General features: G+C 45.5%; 1 protein-coding gene across 2 annotated transcripts; it reads left to right on the top strand.

Annotated features, from left to right (window-relative positions):
- The first annotated feature begins 744 nt into the window (after positions 1-744).
- Lsg1 (large 60S subunit nuclear export GTPase 1) lies at positions 745-26,988 on the top strand. 2 transcript variants are annotated; one of them, XR_003951780.1, is made up of 14 exons: positions 745-919; positions 2,677-2,803; positions 5,706-5,826; positions 6,215-6,301; positions 7,312-7,398; positions 13,751-13,811; positions 14,988-15,164; positions 16,821-17,315; positions 18,927-19,028; positions 19,109-19,252; positions 20,523-20,646; positions 22,848-22,927; positions 23,538-23,711; positions 26,495-26,988. XR_003951780.1 is itself a non-coding variant. In NM_178069.5 (14 exons), exons 1-14 carry the CDS (start codon positions 821-823, stop codon positions 26,672-26,674), a joined length of 1,935 nt encoding a protein of 644 aa, NP_835170.1. In that variant the 5' UTR covers positions 768-820; the 3' UTR covers positions 26,675-26,988. The 2 variants fall into 2 exon arrangements, 1 of the variants encoding a protein (NP_835170.1); NM_178069.5 differs by having other exon boundaries at positions 768-919; positions 16,821-17,192.
- The last annotated feature ends 634 nt before the right edge of the window (positions 26,989-27,622 follow it).

Raw genomic sequence — 27,622 nt, 5'->3', positions numbered from 1 at the left:
GCTAGGATTAAAGGTGTGTGTCACCACGCCTGGCTTAAATTGACTTTTTATATATACACATTACGAGGAAAGCCGATGATTGGTTTGGGGCATTGAATATCTATTAGTGGAGCCAGATCACTATTTTCGCTTTAACTTTAATTATAAAAAATGTTGATACAATGCTCACTGGAACATGTGAACTTTTTTTTTTCTGCTCCAGAAAGCAGAAGCGCAACGCCGCCGGCTTTCACTTTCTAGTTCTGAAAATGCTTTTTAACTGCCCATTCTAAACTCTCACCCATGTGTGAATTTTTCTCCCTGCTCCGCAACTAGTGAATACTAGGAAAACAAAAATCGATTTAATTGCTGAGCAGAAAAACCAGCATCGGGAACCTTCTGCCACCTAGAGCCACAGAAGCACTCTTCTTTCACCGGAGTCCCCTCCTCTTCCTGACGGAAGCCGCGGGGAAGATGGAGTTAGTCCCGTGAACTTGAGCGGACATATTTTCCAGTTGTCCCAATTTCCCGCCGGACTTTAAACAGTGGAGTACAAGTCTGGAATGTACCATTCTCTTAAATCGGTCAGTGTATCAAAATGGAAACAGTCGTAGGAGTAGCCATAAGGAATCACCGAGAAAAAAATTTTACATTTCTTCTCTATAATATTGTCAAACTTGGGATCTACCAAAATCATTCTGAAACAAGTCATTCAATACCCCGCTGTTACACTTCCGGACTGGACAACTTAGGCTCGCTCTTACATCACTTCCGGGTTCACAGCCGGAGAAACCGGAAGCCTCGCGTGCTGAGCAGTGGTTTGTGCTGTTGATGCGTGGTTATGGGTCGGAGACGAGCGCCGGGTGGTGGGTCCCTGGGCCGAGTACTTATCCGGCAGCAGACTCAGCGAAGCCGCAGCCACCGTCATACTGACTCCTGGGTAAGGAAATCTGTGCTCTCCATAGTCTTTCTGTCTTGTTCTGAGTGCCTCCATGCTACAAAAGTTGGAGCCAGAAGTCGCGCCTGAACAGGGTTTGGAAGCAGACCCCAGCAGGGCGCAGAGAGGCTTGATACAGGACTAGTGTGTAATGAAAATGGGAAGAACCCATCGTGTTGGAATGTTTCACTGTGTTTGAGTTATGCTCTAGAAGCCACGGGCGCTCTTGGATATTTCTATAAAGAAGATAACTTGTTATCGTAAAATTTTGAAACAAAGTCTCCGTATGCAGCCAAGTTTGGCTCAGGACTGCCTTCCTCGTGCCTGTGCCTGGAGAGTTCTGGGTTTACAAGCCGTGGCCACCATGCTTGGATCTTTTAAACTTTCCGATTTTAGTTGCCCAGAGAATCGATCCTCTAGAGATGGTTCCGTTAGAGGCGATCTCTGCTTTGCCTTGTTTTGCCCCCTTGGGGTTTATCGTAAGAAATTGACATTGTCTCTAGAAGCTTAGGGAAGATCGTGGTAGCCTTAAAAAGTAAATGAAGTATAGAAATTAATCCCAGCAGAGTATTTGAGGACATTCCGAGTCCTCACTAAAATCCTGTGCTGAAGTTGTCCCTGGTGCGTGTCCGTTACATCGTCCCATTTCCAAACTCTGAGGAAGACACACATGCTTCTTTCTCAGTGTTCAAGTCTGGACTTTTGATACTACTCTCAATGTACTGGCCTTCGGGAAATAGTGGAGAGGTTTAATTTTAATCTAAAGAAATTCTAACTCATATCCTGATATTTGTTAATCCTAAGCTTTTAATCCTTAATTTCGTTTAAAAAAAAAAAAACTATGTTTGTATCTGTAGTAAGCATATAACTTGGGATGGTATATATCAAACTCAGGGTTGTTTTGGTTTTTTGGGTTTTTTTGTTTGTTTTTTGTTTTGTTTTGTTTTTTTTTGCAAGACAGGGTTTCTCTGTGTAGCCCTGGCTGTCCTAGAACTCACTCTGTAGACCAGGCTGGCCTCGAACTCAGAAGTCCGCCTGACTCTGCCTCCCAAGTGCTGGGATTAAAGGCGTGCGCCACCACCGCCTGTCCAAACTCAGGGTTGTATGAGAAATCAATTAGCAGGTAGCTCTTTTTTTAATGGTCATTCCAGGCAAGTCAGTCTCCCAGCCCTTGGGATTTGGGGCAGAGGAGACTAAGGGGAGTGGGGAAACAGATCTCTACACAGTTCACGATGGCCCTTAAACTTGTGGTCTCTGAGACTCCTGCTCCTTTGATGACAGCATGCACCACCACACTTGGCTTTAAAATATTCTCTCTCATAGATCCCTATGAAATATTTTTAATTGGCCAGCCGAGTCAAGACAGTCTGGGTTCTAGTTCTTCATCAGTACTTAGTTTGGAACAATAGGTAAATTATTTTACCTATTTAAACCTCAGTTTCCTTGATAGTAAAATGAGGACACAATAAAATTCGCTTCAATAAAGGGGGCGTGCCCTTGCTGAGGTAAGAAACTGTTCATTTAAATATTTGATCTTGTTTTTTTGCGTTGTTGGATATCGACACTGTTGACAGCAACGGGCAAGTGTTCTGCTGAGCTGTGCCCCCATCTTAGCTAGGATTAGGTATTGCCTGTGTACATTCTAGAAGAGTCCAGCCACTTTGAGAACATAGGCCAGTACAAGCAACGGTAGAGCTGTGTGGATGCGAAGAGCTTCCACAAGAGAGCTGCCTCACTCTTCACTCTGGGTTTATTCACAGCTGCATACAAGTGAACTCAATGATGGCTATGACTGGGGTCGTCTGAATCTTCAGTCTGTGACAGAGCAGAGCTCCCTGGAGGACTTTCTTGCAACTGCAGAACTTGCAGGGACCGAGTTTGTGGCTGGTGAGTTGTTTATTACCTAGTGCCTGTGACACTGGTCACACTGCCGTCTTGCCTACTTCATATGAATCCAAAAAGCAGTATGGGAAAGTTCCATGAGTGTAAGGCAAAGACCACACTGGTTTTTAAATTCAGCTCTAAAGAACGCTTCAGATGTCAGGCATGGTGGTACATGCCTTTAATCCCAGCACTGTGGAAGCGGAAGCAGATGGATCCTCTATGAATTCCAGGCCAGCCTGGTCTACATCCATTCCAGGCCAGCCAAGGTTACATAGTGAGACCCTGGCTTAAACACAGAACAAAGGTTGTATTTCATCATTGAGTTCAAAACATCCTTGCTGCTGTCTGGCACTTTGTGTTTAGTCACTGTTGTAAGTGTGTTCTAAGAACTCAGATGCTGACAGATGCTGGTATGTTATTTCTCTTACTAGTATAAATGTCATGCTTAGAAAGTCATTCATTCATTTGTTCCAAATACTTTTATTTAGAACCAGTTACTCTCATACATTGTGCTGGCTACTCATAGAATGTTCAAAGATGCATTTTATTAATTTTTAAAATATTCTCTTACATGTTTTGAAGGAAGTCTAAGAAACAGTGGACCTAAGCAGGCTCATAGTAGTTTCTGTATGACAAGATTGGGTGATGAGTAGGTGATTGGACAGAGACAGCTGTTCATAGTGGCGCACACTTATGATCCCAGCACCTGTGCAGCACCTGCCATAGTTTGAGGCTAGCCTGGGCTACAAATAATCCCCAGCTTAGGCTAAGTTGCAAAGCCCTCTCTCCACACAAAAAAGACACACAGGCAGGCAGAGACATCCAGACACAATGTGAAATGGCAGCCTTCTTTGTTCAGAAAATTGTCACAAGTTTGGTTGTGCTGGTGCAGTTTAGTTGGACAGGCTGTAATGAGCACAGACACTGAGGGATGGGCAAGGGCCATATTCCCAGGAGGAGAAAAGGGAAGGCTAAGTATGGTGGCCCATGCCTTTCACCTCAGTGCAGAAGGCAGAGGTGGGTGAATGTCAGGGAATTTGAAACTAGCCTGGTCTACAAGTGAGGCCTTGTCTTTTTTATTTTTATTTTTTTACACTCCAGACTTTATTTTCCTCCCGGTCCACCCTCTGACTGTTCCACATCCCACATCTCCCCTCACCACACACACACACACACACATACACCTCCAAGAGGATGTCTCCACACCTCCACCCCACCAAACCTCCCTACTTGGGGTCCCAAGTCTCTCAAGGGTTAGGTGCATCTTCTCTGACTGAGTCCAGACCCAGCAGTCCTCTGCTGTATATGTGTTGGGGGCCTCATATCAGCTGGTGTATGCTTCCTGGTTGGTGGCTCAGTGTCTGAGAGATTCCGGGGGTCCAGGTTAACTGAGACTCCTGGTCTTCCTATAGGGTCGCCCACCTCAGCTTCTTCCAGCTTTTCCCTAACTCATCCACAGGGGTCAGTAGCTTTTGTTCATTGATTGGGTGTAAATATCTGCATCTGACTCTTTCAGCTGCTTATTGGGCCTTTCGGAGGGCAGGCATGATAGGTCCCAGTTGCCCTGTATGCAGTGGAGCTCCTGGGATGCCTTCAGGCCGCGGTGTCTTCAGGGGAGCAGGAAAGCTATCGATCTGCCCTGACAGAAGGCACTAGCCAAAGGGCAAGGCCTTGTCTTTCAAGGGGTAGGAGATTAAAGGTTCGCTACAGGTTTTTAGGCAAGTAATGACATAGTTTCAGATTTCATTTTCTGGTAGGTTTTGTTTGGGGGAAGTGTTTTGACTTAGGAATTTTTGGTTTGGGGGGGTAGTCATGCTACCCACCTCTATGAAGTTACAGTAGACAGTCTACTTTAATATATACACACAGTATACTGGAAGTGACTTTCAAGCTGACTGATCGGCCCATCACTGCACATGGTTCTTTTGTGTGTAGTAAGATTATTCACAGTCCACTCTCTTGGTAAATTTCAAGTGGACGTCCAGCATTCCTTGGTAAGGTCACCATGTTGGTCATTAGCTGTCTAGAACTCCTTCTCAAGCCTCATTGAAACCTTGTACTCCTATTGGCCTTCATCCTATTTCTTCCTCTAACACATTCATTCTCTGCTTCTACAGGCTCCACCTTTTCAATTATATATACTAGTGAGGTCACATTAGCCAGTCTTAGCTACTTCGTGGGTTCCTCATTTTCCCACCCTTTATCCCCCCCCCCCCCCAGCCCTCTTTCACCACCCACCACTAAATAAGAGAGAAAGGGGAGAGAAATCTGAATCTAATTTTTTCTTATCTCTTCTATGAGCACAATTACTAACAAACCACAACCAATCCCTCTGAATGACCAACAGCCATCAATCCGACCTATCAGGGCTCTAGCATTTATATACCCTTTGAAAAATTCCCAGAATTCCAAACATCACACAATCACAGAAACTGCAGCTGGCAAAAGTCACATCTGCTAGAGCACGAGGCAGATCATAGTCAGCTGCGGGGCTCCAAATCCCTCCACCTGGGATTAAAACGAAAACATATCTTATTTCTACCTTTTTAAAAAGAAACCAAAAGCCAGGCAGTGGGTGTGCACGCCTTTAATCTTTAATCCCAGCACTTGGGAGGCAGAGGCAGATGGATTTCTGAGTTTGTCAGCCAGGGCTATACAAGGAAACCCTGTCTCCAAAAAAAACCCCAAAATTCCAGATTTGTCACCACAGGTCCTGAACTCCTGACCCTCCTGCCTCTGTTCCCAAGTGCTGGGATCACAGATTTGTACCACTAAGCCCAGTTATAGGTACTAGGCATAGAACTTAAGGCTTTATGCTTGCTGGGCAGGCACTGTAGCAACTAAGTTACACCCTCGGCCTCTAAATTGCATTTTGACTAATAGTACTTTTCTTTCCTGTGAACAGAGAAGCTGAATATTAAGTTTGTACCCCCTGAGGCTAGAACCGGACTGCTGTCTTTTGAGGAGAGCCAGAGAATTAAGAAACTCCACGAAGAAAACAGACAGTTCTTGTGTATACCAAGGAGGTAAGTTTTAACAAGAATTTAGATCATTAGAAGACAGAATGAGGCTGGATTAAGAGTGGGTAAGAACACTGCTGCTCTTCCAAAGGACCAGATTCAGTTCCCAGTACCCATGTGGCATCTCACAGCTCTCTGTAATTCCAGTTCTGGGCATCCGGTGCCCTCTTCTGGCCTTCGCACACATGCACATGGTGCACAGACATACGTACCGGCAAAAACATTCATTCACATAAAATAATAAAGAGATTAAGAAGAACACGCAGCTACTGAGTATATTCTTAGTTCATTATTTTCCTGCTTCCTTCTCCTTTCCATTTGCTATTTACAGTCAGATTCTCTCATAGTTTGGTAGCTTATATATAAAGTTTCTTAGTTTCTATGATTGTTTCAGGCCAAATTGGGACAGAAAAACTAGCCCAGAAGAACTGAAACAAGCAGAGAAAGATAACTTCCTGAAATGGAGGCGCCAGCTTGTGCGGTGAGTGTTGGACTTGAGGATTTGCGGGAAGCCCGGCATGCAGGCGTTGAGGCTTGCACTGCCGTCTGCCCCCTGACGTTTTGATTCCTTTAAGAGAGATACAGAGAATGTGAACAAGCTCAGCAGGTTGACTGCAGCCAAGCTTGATCTGAGCTCAGTTCTCAGGACCCAGTGATGGAGGAGAGATGATTCCTCCAAGTTGTCCTCTGGCCTCTAAATATCCACACAGAATAACCAAGAAAATGCGATTGTAGGTGGGGAAGGGAGGTAGTGTTTGCCAGTGCATTTTGTTGTGCATATAGGGTGCAGTGAGCACAGAGGTGCTTAGTGGCTACTCTGCTTCTTTGCTGGTCTTTTCTTTCTTACTTTACTTGTGTGTGTGTGTGTGTGTGCGTGTGTGCGCGCGCGCGCACGCCTGAGTGTGTCTATGTGCCTGCAGAGGTCGTAAGAGGGCTTCCGATCCCCTGGAACGGGAGTTACATGTGGTTGAAAGTTGCTCTTTCTTAACTACTGAGCCATCTTTCTGGCCCCAGTCTCTTCTATTTTAGTTCCCTTCTGTGACCCAGAGGTGCTCTTCTGAGCATTCGTCCAGTAAGATTTGTGGGAGAGAAACTCCAAGGGCTTAAACACAAAATTTGAATTTGGTGGACTGTAATATGACTAAGGGTTTTTTTTCTTGAATTGACTCAACAAGAGGGGAATTAAAATAATTGGGCGGAGCCTGGCCTGATGGTGCAGGCCTAGAATCAAAGCTACTCAGAAAGCTGACATGGGAAGGTTGCGAGTTCTCTAGCCTTCCTAGACTACAAAAAAGTAAAAAGAGGGCTGGGATGTGGTTGAGGGGTAGAGCTCTTGCCTGGCTTCTACAAAACTTTAGGTATAATCCCCAGTACCATAAACAATAATAACTTACAGTACTTATCTTCCTCAATGTAATAAGCGTGAGTCTGTATAATTCTTTAAAACGATTATGGTCAGGCAGAGATGTAACCTTCTCCTTCTAAAGCCAGGCTAGAAGAGGAACAGAAGTTGATATTGACTCCCTTTGAACGGAACTTGGACTTCTGGCGCCAGCTCTGGAGGGTCATTGAGAGAAGGTGAGGGGTGTTTTCCTTGTTTGATGAAGACATTGCAGTGTTATTACAGGACCTAATGTTGACATGTGTTCCGGCCACTGGATCCAGCAGGAGGGAGATTAAATTACATAGTGAGCTATTGAGAATTATGCAAAACAGAAAATAGCCCTGATTGTAAGCAGATCATAAAACTAAACCAAAAAGACTCTGGCAAAGAGACCAGCTGTAAGGTGGGGGTGGGGTAGATGTTCATAGGGCTGGGGTGGAGCTGAGAGAGACAGGCAGGCAGGCAGACAGAGAATGGAATCAGAATATAGTATATGCATGGATAAGTTTTTCAGAGAAAAAAAAAAATTGAAAACTATAAGACTAGAGAGATGACGCACAGGTAAGAGCTCTTGCTGCTCTCTCGAAGGACCCAAGTTTGGTTCCTAGCGCTCACATTAGATGGCTCACGACCACTTGTAACTCCGTCCAGGGGGCTGCCCTCCATGGCCACCTGTATACGCTCACATAGACACATGACATAATTACACACATGTACATCTTTAAATGTGAAAGCACTGGGCTACAGAAAGAGTTCCAGGACAGCCAGGGCTACAGAGAAACCCTGTCTGGAGACCTGAAAGTATACCATATTCAATTTTAATTGTAATGGCTTTTTAGGTCTGGGGAGGTAGTTCAGCTGTAGAACACTTACCCAGCATGTTTGAGATCTTAAGTTCGTTCTCCAGTACCAGAGGATGGGTGGGTGTGTGTGTGTGTACATTTGACCAGTAGGTAAGAATAGTGACTGATGGGGCTGGAAAGATGTCTAAGCCGTTAAGAGTAGCTGTTACTCTTACAGTTCCCAGTTCCAGTGGAGCCTTTACTCTTTCCTGGCCCCCAAGGCATGGCAGATCTGGCAGATGTGTGTACACAGACATGCATTTACCAAAACACTTGCACACATAAAAAATATTTTTTTAAAAAAGATTTTGTTTTTTATTATATGTAAGTACACTGTAGCTGTCTTGAGACATTCCAAAAGAGGACATCAGACCTCGTTATGGTTGGTTGTGAGCCACCATGTGGCTGCTGGGATTCGAACCTTCAGAAGAACAGTCATTGTTCTTAACCACTGAGTCATCTCTCCAGCCCCAACATTCAAGAGTTATTGATGGTGGCAGAATTTTGTGAATATTCCCAAACCATGAGAAGGTATTAGTGACAACTCAGGTTTTTAAAGCCATTTCCCACCGGCAAATGGAAGGCTGTTGGGATGTGGGGGGTGAGAGGAGGTCTCTGAAAGTTCACTGTTGCTGGCAGGTTCTGCATAAGCCCCTCCACTCCCCTTAAGTCTCCTCTCTGCTAGAGCCGGAGAGCCTGTGCTCTTCCCCTGGGGAACTTGGGTGGAGCGGGGTAGACTCGTGTCTCCCTCCTTCAGAGCTGCAGTAGCATTTGAGGGTATGTGCTGCTTATTTCCAAAGTGTCACAGGCTCTGCAGCACTGCGCCTTGACGCATGACACCACCCACTCGCCTTCCTGCAGTTCTCGTTTGGTTCCAGACTTTCCTCTGTTCCATTTTCTTTTCATCCTGGCTTCCGCTGTTTACACATGAAACTTGCCTACCTGATGGATTCTTGTTATCCATTCACATTTAGGAATGAAGTATTACAAAGCTGATTGACAGGACTGCATGTTTGGGTATAGTTTACCTAGTGGTGAACTTTTCTACAGGGAGACTGGACATGGATCTGTTGTGTGTGTTTGGAATACTCCAAGTTGTTAGTATCTTTGTCTTTCCTCAGCACCTGTCAGGGTTGTTTGTTTGTTACATTTACTTTATTGTACATGTGTGTATATGCATCTGTGGTCAGAGATCAACTTTAGAAAGTTGGTCCTAACTGGGCGTGGTGGCGCACGCCTTTAATCCCAGCACTTGGGAGGCAGAGGCAGGCAGATTTCTGAGTTCAAGGCCAGCCTGGTCTACAAAGTGAGTTCCAGGACAGCCAAAGCTATATGGAGAAACCCTGCCTCGAAAAACCAAAAAAAGAAAAAAAGAAAGAAAGTTGGTCCTCTCCTTCCATCATGTGACTCCTAGAGAATTGAACTTGTGTACTCAGGTTTGATGGCAAGCTAAGACATTTACTGAGCCTTTTCATACTGAGCCATTTCACCAGCCCCTCTCTGTCTGTTTCTTAAAGTTAAAAAAACAAAAAACAAAGAAACTAGACGGTAGTGGCCCATACCTTTAATCCCAGCATTTGGGAGACAGGCAGGTGGATCTCCTCCAATTTCACAGCCAGCCTGGTCTATACAGAGAGTTCCAGGTCAACCAGAGCTATAAAGTGAGACCCTGTCTCAAATATCATCTATCAATCTTGAGCAGAGGTCTGAGGCTGTAGCTCAGACAAGGGGTGCTTGCTTGTCATGCACAGGGTCTTGGGTTTGACCCACAGCACCACATAGAACTGGCCATGTGTCTTAGCCACATTCTGTTGCTGTGAGGAGACATCATGAGCATAGAAACTCTTATAAAGGAAAGCATTTAATTGGGGCTGGCTTACAGTTTCAGAGATTTAGTCCATCCTCATGGTGGCACACAGGCAGACCTGATGCTAGAGAAGTAGCTGAGAGCTCTACATCTGCATCCTCAGGTAGCACAGAGATAATGAGGCTGGCTTGGGCTTTTGAAAAGCCCATCCCCTGTGGTACTTATTCCAGTAAGGCTACACTCTCTCAAGTAGTTCCACTCCCTGATGACCGACCAACATTCAAATATGTGAGTCTATGGGGCCATTCTTATTTAGTCCACCACAGTATAGTAATGCCTGCCTATAATCTTGGCACTCAAAAGGTAGAGGTGGGAAGGAAAAGTTATGACCTTCATATGTGTGCTGTGGCATGCACACACTCACATAAGCACACACAAAATGCATAACTTAAAAGTCTTAATTTTTACTTACTTGTTTTAAGAGAGAGTCTCTCTCTTATCTCTAGATGGCCTGGAACTCAACTCTAGACCAGCCTGGACCTGAAGTCACAGAGATCTGCTGCTTCAGTCTCCCAAGTACTGGGATTAAAGACCTGTGCCAACAAGTATAGCCTTAATGTTTTTCCAAAAGGATTCAGTTTCATCCTGACTGCATAACACCTTCAAGTCCTGCTTAAAAAAAAAAAAATCTTAAATAGCTTAAAGGTACATCTCGCAGTGCTAGAAAGAACAAACCAAACCCAAATCAGATGGAAAGGAATAATTAAGATCAGCGCCAAAATTAATGAAAAGGAAACAAACAAAAATCAACAAAACAAGGTTGAGTCTTTGAAAATGATAAAGACTGACAAAGTCTTTGCTGAACAAAGTGAGAGAGAAGACTCATTAATAAGATTAGAGGAAACGGGGAACCGTAATGCCAGACAGCAGTGAAATTTAGTAAATTCTTAGAACGTGCCTTGAAACAGCTGCAACAAATTAGAAAATCCAAAACCAAGAATTTTCAGAATGGTGTGACAGAAAGGAGCCAGGTACCCTCACAGGTTGCTTTATGCTTAATCTCTGCCCCTGCTTATTATATACATAACACCTCCCTTCCCCATCTTGTCCTAGGACCGAGTCTCAGTTGGAAACCTGGTCGTTTACCCATAGTAAACCCCAGCCCTCTGCTGCCAGGGTAGAGGAATGCTGTTGAGCTCAGCTGGAACAGCAGTGCAGCGGGGAACTTACCGTTCAGACACGGTACAGCTCTGCACTCCACTCCTGCGTGGGGCATAGCAGTCTTACTTCACTGACTGGGCAGTTCTGGTCCTGTCATTCTTGCTCTGTAATGGGGATGTTAACTAGTCTGTCCTTGTAGATTGTAAGAGGGGGCAGAAGTAACCATGTATGTTCAGTCCTCCATGACTGATGGAGTGGTACTGTATCTACTTCATGTGCCCCTAAGTTAGCATCTGGGATCCCCAAAGTGAGCCTGTGTGCGTGTTAAAGATGGTAGGTCCGTTGGAGTGCAGTTACTTGCTGAGCTTGTACACTCTTTTATAAATCTTTTATTATGTTTAATTATTTATGAGCATACCCGTGATGGGGACAGATATGACTGCCATCATGTCTGCCTCATTGTGTGCACTTGTGGAAATCTGGAAATAACTTGTGAGATTTGGTGCTGTTCTTCACCATGTCAGTCCCGGGATCTAACTCAGACTTGACAGCAAGTGCTTTACTGGCTGACTCATCTCGCCAACCCATGCCTTAATAGAACAGTATGTTTTAATCACACAATATGGTTTGTATCACATAGAAATAGACCTGAGTTAGCCAGAAATATTAGTGAAGTGACTACTGCCACATCTTTAATAAGAAATATTTTATTGATGTCTTCCCTGTGGCAGATGTCCCTGTTTGCTAACAGGCTGACTAAGCCATCTGTCTTTTTAATTTCAACAGCAGTTATCAAAAAAGATTTGCTGTCTAACAGGAAGGCACTGCAGGAAAGTGCTGAGGGGTGAGGTGAGCATTGTGTTTGAGTAAGGCTTGTTCTTGGTGTATGCTCACCTCCAACAGGTTGGCCCACAGGGTCTTCTTCCTGCTGGTTTGCAGCTGCTTATTTCCCCTGCGTTAGTAGATAGAGCTAATGCCTGTTTATCTTGTTGTGGGTTAGGCTGTTAGGTTTTATACTCATTTAGCTGAGTTTGGCTTGAAAGTCAGTATTACCCTGAAAAAGGAAATATTGAAACTAACTTAGAGAAGTTTAAAAGTTTGTTAAAAATGAGCAGATGTAAGCCAGACACGCCCTTAATCACAGCACCTGGGAGCAGAGTGAGTTCAGTGCCCATATAGAAAGGCCTCGTCTCAGAAAACAAAATTGGCCGACCAAGTCAGGGTTTGCAGAGAGTGCTGTAGGCATGTTGCCTCAGCAGTGTATCTCTGTGCAATGGTAGCCACATGGCACTCGCCATCTCCTAGCCACAGAGGCTGAAGGAAGGAAGTGGGTGCTGGAAGGAGAAAAATACGACAGTGTTGAGTGCCATGCTGGCCTGAGTGCCTCGTCTACATTTGCTGGATTGGAGGGGCTGCTGTCTGCTGCAGAAAGCTATCTTGCTGTTGCATCTTCTATGTGCCAGACGTCTGATTTGACATTCATGCTTTGCTGTAGCTGACACTTAGTCCTATTTTTATTGTTTAAACACATTCTTGGTCTAGATAGATGGCTCAGTGACTAAGAGCACTGCTTGTTCTTCCAGAGGTCATGAGTTCAATTCCCAGCAACCACATGGTGGCTCACAACCATCTATAGGGGGGATCTGATGCCCTCTTCAGATAGGCAGATATATATGCAGCAGAGCACTCATTTTAAATAGATAAAATTTAACAAAACACATTCTCAGAACTTGGAGGTGGTTGTTGGCAACTATAAGCTCTCTTGAGTAGTCTTGGGTTTAAATGCTTTTGTAGTGGAGCTGCCGACACGTGGTCAGTGTCGGGACCGTAATGTGAAGTCAGATGAGGGGCTGAATAACTTGGTAAACTTCACTTTGGGGTAGATGGGTACTTCTCTACCAGAAGGTAATAGAAGTCACAGTGAAGGTTTAGCAGGAAGATGACTTCTGAGCCCTCCAGGCCATAGTAGAGCAGTGGAATGTGGGAGAGATGGCCCCTGCTCCAGACTCTGGGTGCCCTTTCTGGCCTCCTCACTTATTAGCTGCAGCCAGATTATAGAACATTATTAAAACTGTGAATAATTTTGCCTTAAGGAATTAGTTTATCAACTGCTTAATGCATAAAAAGTATTTATTATTACAAATAATATAAAGAATATATATGGCAATGGTTCCTTTTCCAATAGATGTTTTTCTAATTTGAGAATGCATACACATAAATTTTTCTTGATAACCCATTGGGTCCAGTTGGCATTTCCTTTAAGTTCATGGGTGTGGGGACCTCCACTGGAGCAGGGTGGGTGGACCAGGGCCCACACCATAAAGAAAACTGACTCTCTGGAAACTTTCAGATGTCAGTAGCCCCTTGGCTAAGGGAAGAGCTCGTGAGCCCCTTCCCCACGCCAGGCTGGAATGTGGATGGCTTGATCCTGGCCTGGTCAGATCTTGAGCAGGCAGCTGTAGCTGCTGAGTTCATTGAGTGCAATGTCAAGAAGACACTGCTTCACTCTGCTCCTCAGCTCCTGGCTTTTACATGTTTCTACCCCCACTTTCTCAAGGGTCTCTGGACACTGAGTAAAGGAAGTGGGGTGCCCACTGTTTGTGGCTGACTCCCACACTCCCCAGACACTTCTCTGCACGGGAGGTAGTTGTGAGCTTCCGTGCTAAGTGCTAAGTGCTGTGTCAACAGTGGTCTCCTTTACTTTACAGTAACTGGATTGTCTCCCTTTCCCCCCAGTGATATTGTGGTCCAGATCGTAGATGCTCGAAACCCGCTCCTGTTTAGATGTGAGGATTTGGTAAGTGAACTTTGCCTTGGGTCCTTGGCAGCCTTCCTCAGCAGTGACTGAGCAAGCCTTCCATCTTCTCTAGCTGAGTCTAGTCTAACTCAGACTCCCTGTTCTTCAAAGCCGAGAACTTACACACTGCCGCTCTGTAGACAGGTTTGCTTCAGCAGGTGTTCCCATCTGTAGAGAGCATAGACATTGGAATCCACGTTCTAGCTGCTGGTTAGCAGGCCCTTTCATGCTAGCCATTTGCTGGTCTCTTGTCTTCAGGAGCCAAGTCAGAATGGCATTTGCTTTTCCTCAGGATATTCCCGTCACTGTTTAATCCACTCCAGAGTTCTCTCTTCACACCTTACTACACCTGTACTAGTTTACAGATGAACTAAGCTCATTAATACAGTGTTAGGCGTAAGGATTATTGAAAATGACGTGATCCAATTGAACTCATGGTGCATATGTGCGGTGTACATTTTTCTATGTGAAGACCATAGTGGTTTCTCTCAACTCATGAACAGCAAAAAATATTAATGGTAGACTTTTTTTCAGAGCTCACAGAGAGGATCAGTTAGTAGAAGCATCAAAAGCTCTAATCTTTGAGTTAGAAAGTGATTTAAGGACATCCTTGGAGATGGCTCAGCAGGTTAAAGGAACTTGCTGCACAAGCCTAGTGACCAAAGTCTGACCTCTACATACATGGTAGAGCATGTGTAGGTTCATGTATACACACAAAAATAGTTTTTTTTTTTAAAGAAAATGATTTAAGCCGGGTAATGGTGGTTCACGCCTTTAACGGGAGGCAGAGGCAGGCAGATTCGAGGCCAGCCTAGTATACAGAGTGAGTTCCAGGACAACCAGGGCTACACAGAGAAACCCTGTCTCGAAAAACCAAGGGGGGGGGGGGGGGAGACAGAGACAGAGAGAGAGAGAGATTGATTTAAGCCTGGTAGTAATGTTGCTTGCCTTTAATCCCAGCACTCAGACAGATCTCTGAGTTCAAGGCCACCCTGGCCTACAGAGTTAAGTTCCAGGATAACCAAGGCTACACAGAGAAACTCTGTCTCAAAAAAACAAAACAACTACAAAAAAGAAAGTGATTTGGGGTTGGGGTTTGATTCAGCTTTAATTGGGAATCTGTGGTGCTGATGAGCCCAGCTGTTGTCTGAGGACTGGAAATGTCTGTCTTTATAGGAGTGTTACGTGAAAGAGATCGATGCTGCCAAGGAGAACGTGATCCTGATAAACAAGGCAGACTTGCTGACTGCTGAGCAGCGGTTTGCCTGGGCTGTGCACTTTGAAAAGGAAGGGGTAAAGGTTATCTTCTGGTCAGCTTTGGCAGAAACTGATCACCTAAATGGTGACTTGAAGGTAATGGGCTGGGGGCCTTTCTCAAGGTGGGTTTTGGGGTTGCCTTATTTCTGACTAATGTGTTTTGTTTATATTGGTGATTTGTAAGGATTACTTTGTTTGGGGATTCCCCTCCCCCCAGTTCAGTGATTACAGGAGAGCCTATAAAAATATTTAAAAATCTGTAACCAGACCACATGGATACTTTGTGATTTCATATACTCTTTCATGCCGTACCGTATACTCTTTCGCATCTGAGACCTTAACTTTTTTAATCTTCAGGAAGTTGTCTAAGAAGTTTCATATTTTTTTTTAATTATTAATTTGCTTTTAAGAGAAACTTCACAGTGCACAGGGTACAACTGAAGAGTGTAGGCAATTTCTTTTATCTTTAACCAAGTTTTACTAAAACTTAAAGTCTATTAAAAAATCAGTCCTGGTATCTTTGATATTTAGAAGACACTTAGAAGTGATATTTTCCCCTCTTCTTTTATCTTTTGGCTTTTTAATGGGTGTTAATATAGGTGATGTGCATGCTGGACTATCTCTATGCGTTCCAGGCCAGCCTGATCTACATAGTGAATTCATGACTGACAGGGCTACAGAGAGAAAACCTGTCTGGGGGGGGGGGGGGGGGAGATCTGTGAATACAACCCCCTCTCGTGGATGAACTCATTATTTACTGAGCTCTACACTCCAGTGAAAGAAATCCCTCCCTCCTTCCGTTTCCCTGTTGGAAGGTCACATTATCTGTCAGTGGCTAATTAGTGCTGAGGGCCTAGCAGTGGTACAGTGCTTGCCCAGGCATGCAAAAGTTTGCCTCCAGCAATGGCAGGGCACCAAGGCCAGGCAGCTTTAATCTCTAAAGTCAGAAGCCGTTTCCCTACAGTGACACTAAGCTAGCTCCAGTTGTTGATCTGAGGGTTTGTTCTTTGTCGTCTTGGTTTCTTCCTCTGCCAGTGTTCAGTTCTTGCCCTCAGCTACCTCATAGATGCCATTTTGGGGCTCTCATCTTGGTGCTTATCCATTTCTGTTATGATTACCACTAACATTGATGGATAATGGAGCACAGTGTTTATCCCACATGCCTGCTAAGGGACATACAGAAAGATTGAGATTTCTAGAATGGAAACCTAGCTAGAAACTTGACTCGGGGAGTTAAAGTGTTTGCTTTCAAGCATGACGGCTCAAGTGTTGTGATGCTTGCCTTTAGTCCCAGCACTTGCAAGGCAGAGATAGGCAAATCTCTGAGTTCAAGGACAACCTGGTCTACATAGTGAGCTCCTGTCTATTATCATGGTCATCACCAATCTAGAATGAAATTTTGCAGCCTCTGAATTTCACACACAGGGGTCTGTGCTCTTTTTTACTTAAGATCAAAAGACTTTGGTACTTTTTGACATATTTAAAACAATTATAAAATCAGAACAAGGTTGGGGATGGTGTACTGCTTGCTTCATATGCAAAAGCCCCTGGGCTCAGTCTTAGCTCTGCAGCAACAGAGCAACAGAAGTGAAGGTCTGCCCTGCTAGGGGCATCTGCTGATGTCCACCTATGTGCTTGCCTGCCCATATGCTGGTCTCCAGCATAGTATTTCCTGTTCTTCCATCACTAGCCTCTGTGTGTAAAGTGCGGTTACACAGGTCTGAAGCTTTGTGGTTTCTGTCACTTCATCAGGAGGAAGTAGACAGTGTTGCTGGAGACACCAACAAAACAGAGTCTGAAAGCTCCAGTTTGGATGCGAATGAAATCCCACACAGAGACTTGATCTCGCTTAGTGAGGAGTCCGCAAGTGACAGTGGTGACAGCAAATATGAGGACTGTCAGGAGGACGAAGAGGAAGATTGGCAGACGTGTTCAGAAGAAGACAGCGTCCCTGAGGAGGAGGAGGGCTGTAATGCGGATTCTGAGACTCAGAACAGAAAAAACGCAGAAAATCAACAAGTGAACAATGATAGCTACCTGGTGTCGAAACAGGAATTACTGGAACTCTTTAAGAAACTCCACACTGGAAAGAAAGTGAAAGATGGACAGCTAACTGTTGGGCTGGTAAGATGAAGGACACTGAAGCCAGCACATGAGAGAGCCTGCAGCAGTCCCTGTCCTTCCACAGCTACAGGTGGACCCACACAGTCAGGCAGGCTTCTGCACCACAGGGAAGACACAGGGAAGGTATCATGGGGTGAGGCAGTGGAGGGGCAGGGTCTGACTCAAAGGGAACATCTCAGGGTTATATTGTCACCACACATGTTTATATTAAATGTGTTCTATAGACTCCTTCCAGTTCAGGTCTTTGTCACATCCGTTGCTGAGAGGTGAGAATGAGACAGGTTTTGACATTGCCAGACTTCAGTGCGGTGTTCTGTAGACATCCTGGCATCCTTGCCAGCTTATGCTGTTTCAGATGCCGTTAGTTAGGGAGAATCCCAGCCTTGGCCAGACAAACTATGACAGATACTTTTATTGTATAAAGATAACAAAAATGGAAAGGGTAGCTGCTATCGCAGCTATATGGCCTAATTGTAAAGGATACAGCCCGGCTCTACGTGGCTCGTCCTTAGCTAAGGACGTGGAGGCTGTCAGGGACAGCATATATAAGAAAGCTCATTCCAGAGAAGCAAAACAAGGTAGAGAGAGGCTGTAGCAGGTCGGGTCTCTCAGCTCTTCAGTTAGTGTGAGGTGTAGATCCTGTGTTTAGCTCTCTCTCCTGTGTTCCATCCACCACCTAAAGCAGCAGAAGGCCACTTACAATGTAGGGGCTAGAGAGATGCCTCAGCAATTGAGAGAGCGCTGGCTACTTTCACAGAGGTGAAAAGGTCCATGTGGCAGCTCACAGGGATCTGGCCCTCTTCTGGCCTCCGTGAGCACTGCCTGCAGGTGCTGCACACACAGAAGTGAACACACCCATAGTGAGAGTAATTTTTAAAAAATGCTGAAGTAAAATGGCATTTCACTGTAGGGTACTGGCTAAAGGTCTGCCTCCAGGGTTAGATAGGCGTGGCATAATTCTTTTTTTTTTTTTTTTAAGATTTATTTATTATTTATTTATTATTATATGTAAGTACACTGTAGCTCTCTTCAGACACTCCAGAAGGGGGAGTCAGATCTCATTACAGATGGTTGTGAGCCACCATGTGGTTGCTGGGATTTGAACTCTGGACCTTCGGAAGAGCAGTCGGGTGCTCTTACCTGCTGAGCCATCTCACCAGCCCCCGTGGTGTAATTCTTAATTCCACACTCAACTAACCTTAACATGAAAGTTTCTTAATTTCTCTGAGATTTAAGGCTATATTCTCTGTTCCAGAAAGTACTTTTCGTGTGTATTGGAAAACCTGGTTTCTCTATCTGTGTCTTTGATTTCTAGAAATAAAGTAGCCTCCCTTGCTTTCTGCATTCCTCACTCTGGGCATCTAGAGAGTGTCTTAAGTGTTCTGCAGAAATCATCTGCCCCATCCCACTGAGTCCTGACTAAAAAGCACTGCCGATTATAGATGCTGGGAAGTTAGGGTTGTTGGTCTGGTGTTGGCTACACCCCCTTGTTGACAATGCAGTGGAAACAGTGACACACCTCCTAGGGAGGCGCTGGGCATGAGGTGGGGTTTGCTACAGGGCCAGCAGCCATGTCTGCGCCACATAGCTGCACCACATGTCAGGTAGGAGGCTAAGTCTAAAAGCCAAGAAATAAAAGACAGACATACAGAGCATCTGTTAAATAGTCTTTCAGATCAGCCAGGCACTTACCTAGCATCTCCAACACTCAGGTGACCTGTGGTTCTCTTCTAGGTGGGCTACCCTAATGTTGGTAAGAGCTCAACCATCAACACCATCATGGGCAACAAGAAAGTATCGGTGTCTGCCACGCCAGGCCACACCAAGCATTTCCAGGTATGTCCCCGTTGTTCGTCCCAGCACTCCTCTTCCTTCCACTTGCCATGTGCCGTCATAACCTGCTGTGTGACTTTCAGACCCTGTACGTGGAGCCTGGCCTCTGCCTGTGTGACTGCCCGGGCCTGGTGATGCCATCTTTCGTGTCCACCAAAGCAGAGATGATTTGCAATGGGATCCTCCCTATCGACCAGATGAGAGACCACGTTCCACCCGTATCACTAATATCCTTTCTGCTTCAGTCCACTCTGGTTATTGATGTGAGTGAGGGCTCTGGGGATTTTCAGGGCACTGCCTTCAAACAGCATAGTTATAGGCATTAGGGACAAAGGTGTGGTTCTTTGTATCTCTGTTAGGATTATCTCTCAAAGGTAAGAGTTTGTTTATAATAATGTTCCTTAAGGTAATGTAGTTAAGATCTATCTGTTTTAGATTTGTTGATTTTTATTTTATGTGTGTGTGTTTCCCTGTACCTTTATCTGTACACTACTCACATGTCTGTTGCCCTTGACGGTCAGAAGAGAGCATTGGATCCCCTGAACTGGAGTTACAGACAGTTGTGAACCTCTTTGTAGGTGCTGGGAATCGAACCCTGGTCCTGCAAGAGAAGCAAGTGTGATTACCCACTGAACTATCTTTCTAGCCCCAGAGATAATATTTTTTGAAACTTTTAAAAATTTTTTTAATTTATTTTTTACACTCTATATTCCATTCCCCACCCCCACCCCCGAAATAATATTTTAATGATTGTTTTATGTACGTTTAGAGACTAGGCTTTACTATGTTGCTCAGGCTAGCCCAGAATGCACTGTGTTACCCAAACTAGCCTTAAACTCAGACTCCTCCTCAACCTTCCTAGTGCTGAAATTACAGGTATGAGTTACCATGCCTGGCTTGGTTTTTGGTTGGTTTGGTTCAGGGTTTTTTTGGTTTGGGGAGGGAGTGTTGGGAGGGTCTGGGGGAGTTGAGGGAGCTGTGCGAAGGTTAAGACAGTTTTTCTATGTAGCCCTAGCTGTCCTGGAACTCGATCTGTAGACTACCTGGCCTCAAACTCACAGAGATCTCCCTGCCTCTGCCTCCGAGTGCTGGGATTAAAGGCATGGGCCGGGCAGGAGAGATGGCTCAGCAGTTAAGAACACTGACTGTTCTTCCAGTGGTCCTGAGTTCAAAAATCCAGCAACCATATGGTGGCTCACAACCATCTGTAATGAGACCTGACGCCTTCTTCTGGTGTGTCTGAAAACAGCTACAGTGTATTCATATACGTTAAATAAATAATAATTTAAATAAATAAATAAAGGTATGGGCCACCACCGACCCAGTTTGGTCTGTTATTTTAAAGGATGCATTTAAGGTGATGGTTGGGGTGTGAGCCTGTTTAAATGAGCAAGTAACCGCATTCTGCTGGAGAGAATGTGTCAGCCATGAAGTAGTGTGTCTTAGGTACCATGGCAGTGTACAAGTGAGTTCAAGAGAATTCCTTGACAAGTTTACGTTTGCCAGAATATCCCACGGCGAGTTTTGGAAGTGACATATGGTATTAACATTATAAAGCCTAGAGAAGATGAAGACCCCTACCGACCTCCAACCTCAGAAGAACTGTTGACGGCTTATGGATGTGAGTTGTCTCTCGTAACCCAGGCAAAATGGTTCATAGAAATTTGGAGAGGGTCACTCAGCATTAAACCCAGGACAAGCCTGAGATCCACTCCCAGCTGTGTCATTTAATGGCAGAAGTGCTGGTTTTCATCTGCTACTTCTTATCAAGTCGGTATTTCCCGTCTGTAAGGACAGACGGCCACATGTGGACAGCTGCTCAGACCGCTGTCCACACAAAGCTCTGTGTGCAGTAAAGGCTCTGGCCAGGACTTGTAAATGCACTGCCAAGTCGCTCTCATATCCTCTGAATTTCTTTTACCATGTATCTATCGTTTTAAGTTGTGTATGTGCATGGTTGGATGCAGGAGTGCTCCTGCCTGTGATGGAGGCCCTAGGTCTCTGAGCTGGCGTTCCCTGTGGTTGTGAGCGCTGTGTGGGTGCCGGGCATGTACTTGGATTCTGTGCGTCCTCTGCACAGCAGCGCCTGCTCTTTACTACTGAGCCACTTCCCACGTCATAGTCTTTGGTTTTGATTTTTCAAAGGTGGTCTCACTGTGTAACCCCGACCAGCCTGTAGTTCACAGAGATTGCCTGCCTGCCTTCACCTGCCTCCCCCCGCACCCCCCCCCCCCCACCAAGTGCTGAGAGTATGAAACTCAGCTACTTTGTGTTTTGTTTTTGTTAATTTTACTATTTGGCCTACATGTGAGTCTGTGCAGTGTGTGTGTGGTGCTGAGGAAGCAGTGATGCTCTGGGATGGGTTACCGCAGGTGTAGGCTGCCCTGTGGGTGCTGGGAATTGAGCTCTGGTCCTCTGGAAGAGCAGCCTGTGCTGTTAACTGCTGATGCTGTGAATCATTTCTCCAGCCCTGCTTTGTATTTCTGTAAGTGCTGGTGAAGAGGGAACCTCTAAATCCCCCGCCCCACCCCCAGTTTGTTAGCCTTTTATATCTATGCTCTTGTTTTTAGTGGTGATGGTTTGGCTTGTTTCTCCAGTGCATTGTTTCGGTCTTAATGTGTAAAGCTTTTGTTGTTGTTGTTCTGAGTCTAGTTTCTGTGTAATCCTACCAACTCTCCTAACCCCTCTCCCTCACCCTGTGCTTATGATTGGGTTCTTGAATACCATGAACGTTGCCAGAAACACAGCAGTGTTTTTCCTTTAGGGCTAACCTGGGTTTGATCTTTTACATGTGGGGGATTTCTTGTTCCCAGAGTGCAGTTATATAATATTTACTTTAACATTTGAGTTTGTTTTGGTTTGGTTTTTTAAGATTCTATTTCTAGTTGTGTGTATGTGGCTATACACGTGTCTCTGTAGGGGTTGTGCACATGAAAGCGGTGCTCTCAGAGGTCAGGGGAGGGGGGTTCCCTGGAGCTGGAATCACAGACCGCTGTGGGTCTTCTGCAAAAGCGCTGCAGGCTCTCGCCCACTGCGCAGCCCTCCAGGGCAACATTGAGGCTTCCTAATGGATCTACATTGATTGTGTGTGTGTGTGTGTGTGTGTGTGTGTGTGTGTGTGTGTGTGTGTGTGTGTGTGAGAGAGAGAGAGAGAGAGAGAGATGGGAATTAGGGTTTTACTTAGTTTCTTCTAAATTGAAAAGGCCAGCATAGCTAGTATCTGAAGGAGCTGAGTTTGAACCGAGCATTTCTGCCAAAACAGCTATGCTCTCCATTGCTCCTGATTGAGAATGGGTGCAATCTTCTGGGGTTGTTTGGGAAGCTGAAAATAGATGTAGTTATTAAATTAGGATGTTTGCTGTGTTGCCTTTTGTTTTGTAGAAAATATTCTCCTGCAGTAAATGCCTAAGATCGGGGGATAGAAGAAATAACTAATACCAAGAAACCAGAAGTGCCTGGCATATGCTGAGCCTTGTGTAGATATTAGATAAGGCTCTGGGCGGTAGTAGCACACGCCTTTAATCATCTGGGCGGCATAGACAGGCAGATCTCTGAGTTCATGGTCAGCCTGGGCTACAGAAAGAGTTCCAGGATAGCCGGAGCTACACAGAGAAACCTGGTTTCAAAAAGCAAGCAAACAAAGAATTAGATAAAGCTTACCGTCTACTCTGCATAGCAAATGCTGTTGGTGATGGTTTTATGGGGAAAGGAAATTACTCTTTTGTAGAACTGTGGGAAGAACCAAATGCACATCGCTCGCCTCAGTGCACCCTGTTGTGCCGACCCCTGACGGAGCGTCCCTCTCACACTGTTCTCTGACAGGCATGAGAGGATTCATGACAGCACATGGGCAGCCAGACCAGCCTCGATCTGCACGGTACATCCTAAAGGACTATGTTGGAGTGAGTGAACCTGGTCCTGATAGAATGAGCAAGTTTGCTTTTCCCTGCACTGTGTTCTCAGTAATGTCAACCTGTTAAAAAGATGTTTTCTCATTGAGATGGACTGATACCCAAGTGGAGTGTCTTGTTTTTAGTGATGCTAGGGATTGACCTGTGGGCCTTAAACTGAGCCCCAGCCCCGGCCCTCAGAAACAATCTTGATTTCAGACTCTAACCTAGTATTCCCAGGTTTAGTGTAAAGAATACTGAAGAAGCCAGGCATGGTGGTGCACGCCTTTAATCCCAGCACTTGGGAGGCAGAGGCAGGCAGATTTCTGAGTTCCAGGACAGCCAGAGCTACACAGAGAAACCCTGTCTCGAAAAACCAAAAAAAAGAATACTGAAGAATACTTAGTAGAAATGAAGTACACGTGAAAAGGCAGGCCACAGAGAAGGCAAATTGCGTGTAAGCTCTGGGCCCTGGACGGGCTAGTATGTGAAAGTTAGGGCAGTTACTGAAGCTCCACTTGCCACAGCTGCTTCAGCCTGTGCCGGGTTACTACATACTGCCTTGAGGACCTTTGCCCTCCTGGGGTGACACAGGTACACTGTCACTCTGCTCTCTCTGCAGGGTAAACTACTGTATTGCCACCCTCCTCCTGGAAAAGACCCTGTGGCGTTCCAGCACCAACACCAGCAGCTCCTAGAGAGCAAAGTAAAAGGTGGAGAACTGAGACTTCAGCCGGGCAAAGGCCGAAAAGCCAAACAGATCGAAAATGTAGTCGACAAAACTTTTTTCCATCAGGTAAGATTTTAAGAGTCTACATTTGCCAGGCAGTGGTGGTGCACACCTTTAATCCCAGGACTTGGAAGGCAGAGGCAGATGGATTTCTGAGTTCGAGGCCAGCCTAGTCTACGAGTGAGTTCCAGGACAGCCAGGGCTACACAGAGAAATCCTGTATCAAAAAGCCAAAAAAAGAAAAGAAAAGAAAGAGAGAGTCTACATTTAATGTCTTATCCAATACATTTAAGAATTCAAAATATTTACTACTTTAAACATCTAGTAGACAGGAGAGGTGGCTCTGTGTTTAAAAGCACTTGCTGCTCTTGTAGAGGACTTGAGTTTGATTCCTAGCACCCACATCACGGGGCTCACAGTGACCCCATGACTTAGATCTAGGGGATCTAACACCCTCTTCTGGCCTTCATGGGCACTGACACAACACATGGTGTGTGCCTGTGGAAGTCAGATGAGGGTGTCAGGTCTCCTGTCCCTGCAGTTACTGATGGTTGTGAGCCACCATGTGGGTGCAGAGATTGAACCCCAGGTCCTCCGCAAGAGGTGCTCCATTGAGCCACCCCCATCCCTCCCACCCCCTGCTCTTTTCCTTCTGAGTCTTACTTTGTGCCTCAAGCTGACTCTGGCTTCCCCTGGACTGGGATTATAGACTTGCTGGCTCCAAACACAGTGTTGAAGTGTAGAGTAGTTTATCTTATAATCAGAGTTGTGCCACAACCAGTTTTAGGATTTTATGACTCCATAAAGAAACCACATACCACCTTCCCTCTCCCTCTCCCTCTTTTCCCTCTCCTTCTCCCTCTTTTCTCTCCCTCCCTCTCTCCCCCTCCCTCCCCCTCTCCCCTGCCACCTGGCCTGCTTTTTCTCTGTCTGTGGGGTTATCTGTTCTGGAGGCTTTCCTTGAGTGGAGTCATGCCTTTTGTTTAACTGTTCCAGGGTCCGCCTATAGAGCGTCTGTCTGTACATCACTGCTTCTTATTGCAAATAAGTCACTGTAAAGAAGGGCCATGTTCATTTTCCCATTGATCAGTTAGACATTTGGGTTGGTTTTGGCTAATTTTGTTGCTAGGTGTGCGTTCATGTGTATATTTATGTAGCACGTGTTTTTACATCTCAGGAGTAAACTTCTGCAGAGCTGGAGTGCTTTGGTCATTTGTAAAGGGTGCAGCCAGGCTGTCAGAGATGGCTGATAGCATGCTCACAGCTATGGTTCATGGATCCATATCCCTGCACTTCCCATTTGCTGGTGATGTTTCAACCAGATGAAGCAGTCCCTGGCTCAGCTCTTTAATTCCCAGGCGTTTCATGATAACAGTGGCTTTTCGCAGGCTCACAGGTGCCTGTGCGTTTCCTGGACAGACATAACTGTTACTAGCTGTGAGTGGTGTTTTTGTTTTGTTTTGTTTTATTTTGTTTTGGTTTGTTCTTTTGGTTTTTTGAGGGGGCTGAAACAAAGTCACAATACTGATCTTTTTTGTTTGTTTTTTTGAGGGGGTTGCTGAGACAGGGTTTCTCTGTATAGCCCTGACTGTCCTGGAGCTCACTCTGTAGACCAGGCTGGCCTTGAACTCAGAGATCCACCTGCCTCTGCCTCCCAAGCACTGGCATTCAAGGCATGTGCCACCACTGCCCGGCCTGACCACACTGAGCTTGAACTCTGTTTGTAACTGAGATGGTCTTGACCTCCCGACCCTCCCGCCTCCACATCCCAGGATCATAGGTGTGCACGCCCACAGGCTGAGGACTCTAAGCAGGGTGCAGTGCTGCACACCCATGGTCCCAGTAACTTGGCGTTCTGCTCTTATATCCACATATACATCTTATAGCCACATATACGTGTTCTCATTTCCACAGATGATGCGTGTGTGTGTGTGTGTGTGTGTGAACACTCATAAGTAAATTCAATATTAATAACTTGAATCACTTCAGCATTTTCCAGTGTCACATTTATGTGCAAAAGAGTGAAGTCATTTGGTTGTGTTTCAATGTTTCCAATGTTCTTAGATAGGGGCTGGAGAGATGGATTGGTGGCTAAGAGCGGGTGCTGCCCTTGCAGGGAACCTGATTGGTTCCCAGCATCCACAGCTGTCATACAGAACATTCAATTTGAATGTTTTAGTTCTTAGGGAGATTTCTAAAGGCATTGCATGAGAAAGCTGGAAGTTGCATTATATGAGGAAAAAACCTATTTTCAATAAAAAGGGAGAAAAACTGTCACCTTAATTTAATGTCTGCATCTAAACCTTTGCCCCTAAGAGTAATATTTTATGGTCTGTGGTGGTCATGGAATATTACTGTATAATTTGTATTCATACTTGTAAATAAAGGTAATGTTTCCTGAGTGTCAGATGAGCTGAAGTGGCTTCACTCTGACGTCCGTGGAGCGTCAGGCTCTGTGTGGTTGCACTGCAGTGCCGACCATCACTCAGGACAGGGATTGGGAATCCAAAACTTGCTTGGGCTACAAAGTAAGAGCCTGACACTCTCCCCTGAAATAAAGGAAAAAGAAAGAAAAAAATAGAGCTTTCTAGGAAATAGTTGGTATTCTGAGGATCTTAGTAGTTTTAGATATTGGAAACTACTAAACTGTAGACAAGAAGGGCCGGGAAAGACCTGAGTTAAGAGAGTACTGTGAAGCCCAGCATGAGCTGGTAGGGGTGAGACAGAAGCGAGAGCAGGCCGGGTGCTTGAGGGGTTTGCTCCTGTTCCTCAGAAGCTATGCACAAGCGGAATAGTGCGCATGCCCTAAAGGACATGGCTTGTTCATGTCTCGTGTGTCCTCTCTCCAGGAGAACGTCAGAGCACTGACCAAAGGTGTCCAGGCTGTCATGGGTTACAAGCCCGGGCATGGCCTGGTGACTGCGGCTGCTGCGAGCGCTGAGAATGTACCTGGGAAGCCCTGGAAAAAACACGGTAACAGAAACAAAAAAGAGAAAAGCCGTAGGCTCTACAAGCACCTGGATGTGTGAGCTCGGCTGAACAGAGACGGCAGGCAGCTGCGCTGTGCGGGAGGACACGAGCTCAAACCGCCACTGCTGCTGTCGCTGCCGTGCTGCTCTCCTGACCACTGCACTGTGGACTGGACCCTGCTCTCCTGGAGAGCACAGTCGCACCAGAAGTCTTGACATCAAGACAGCCTTTCGGAAGCACCTGCTGTGGCCGTGGTAGTCATGGGGTGCCCCAGAAGTCTCATCCTGCAGAAGGATGGTGGATATGTGTACAAGCATACAAATGCACATTGACTTTGAGGTTTTGGGAAGTTATTAAAATTAATTTTCCACTAGTTGATATTCTTATTGTCTTAAGTAGGCAAGCTGCCATTTATACATTTAATGTTGACCCTCTAGGAAGGGTCTGGAGATGGCTCAGCAGTTAGGAGCATTGGTTGCCCTTTCAGAGGACCCCAGTGTGGTTCCTAGCACCTACATGGCAGCTCATAGCCATCGATAACTCCAGTGTTAGGGCATCTAATGACTTCTTCTGGCTCTGATGGGTACCAGACACACAAATGGTACGCAGACATTCATGCAGGCAAAACACCCATACACATAAACAGCACACATTCACTCAGGACTCCAGTCTCCCTGGGCTTCCTCGGCTCCCTAGAGGTGACTGTGAGAGGTGGTTGAACGAGAATGGCCTGCAGAGGGCTTATGGATTTGCACACTTGGTTCCACCTCTGCCCCCTTTTAAACATAAAGTTTTAAAAAAGGAAATACTAAAAATAAACTATGACTAGGACTTGAATTAATTTCCAGACACATATCTAACGTATCCCTGATATGGCAGAGGGCTAGCAGGGGTGGTTTGGTAAGAGCTGGGCTGGACTGGTGAGACCATTGAGTGAAAGCTACTGTCACACAAACCTGCTGACCTTAGTCTGGTCTCTGGAGTCTACCAAAGCGGGAGGACTCTGA

The sequence above is a fragment of the Mus musculus genome, chromosome 16 (assembly GCF_000001635.26).
Source record: "Mus musculus strain C57BL/6J chromosome 16, GRCm38.p6 C57BL/6J".
NCBI lineage: Eukaryota > Metazoa > Chordata > Mammalia > Rodentia > Muridae > Mus > Mus musculus.
The sequence above is the reverse complement of the archived record's forward strand: the minus strand, read 5'-3'. Positions and strand labels throughout refer to the sequence as shown.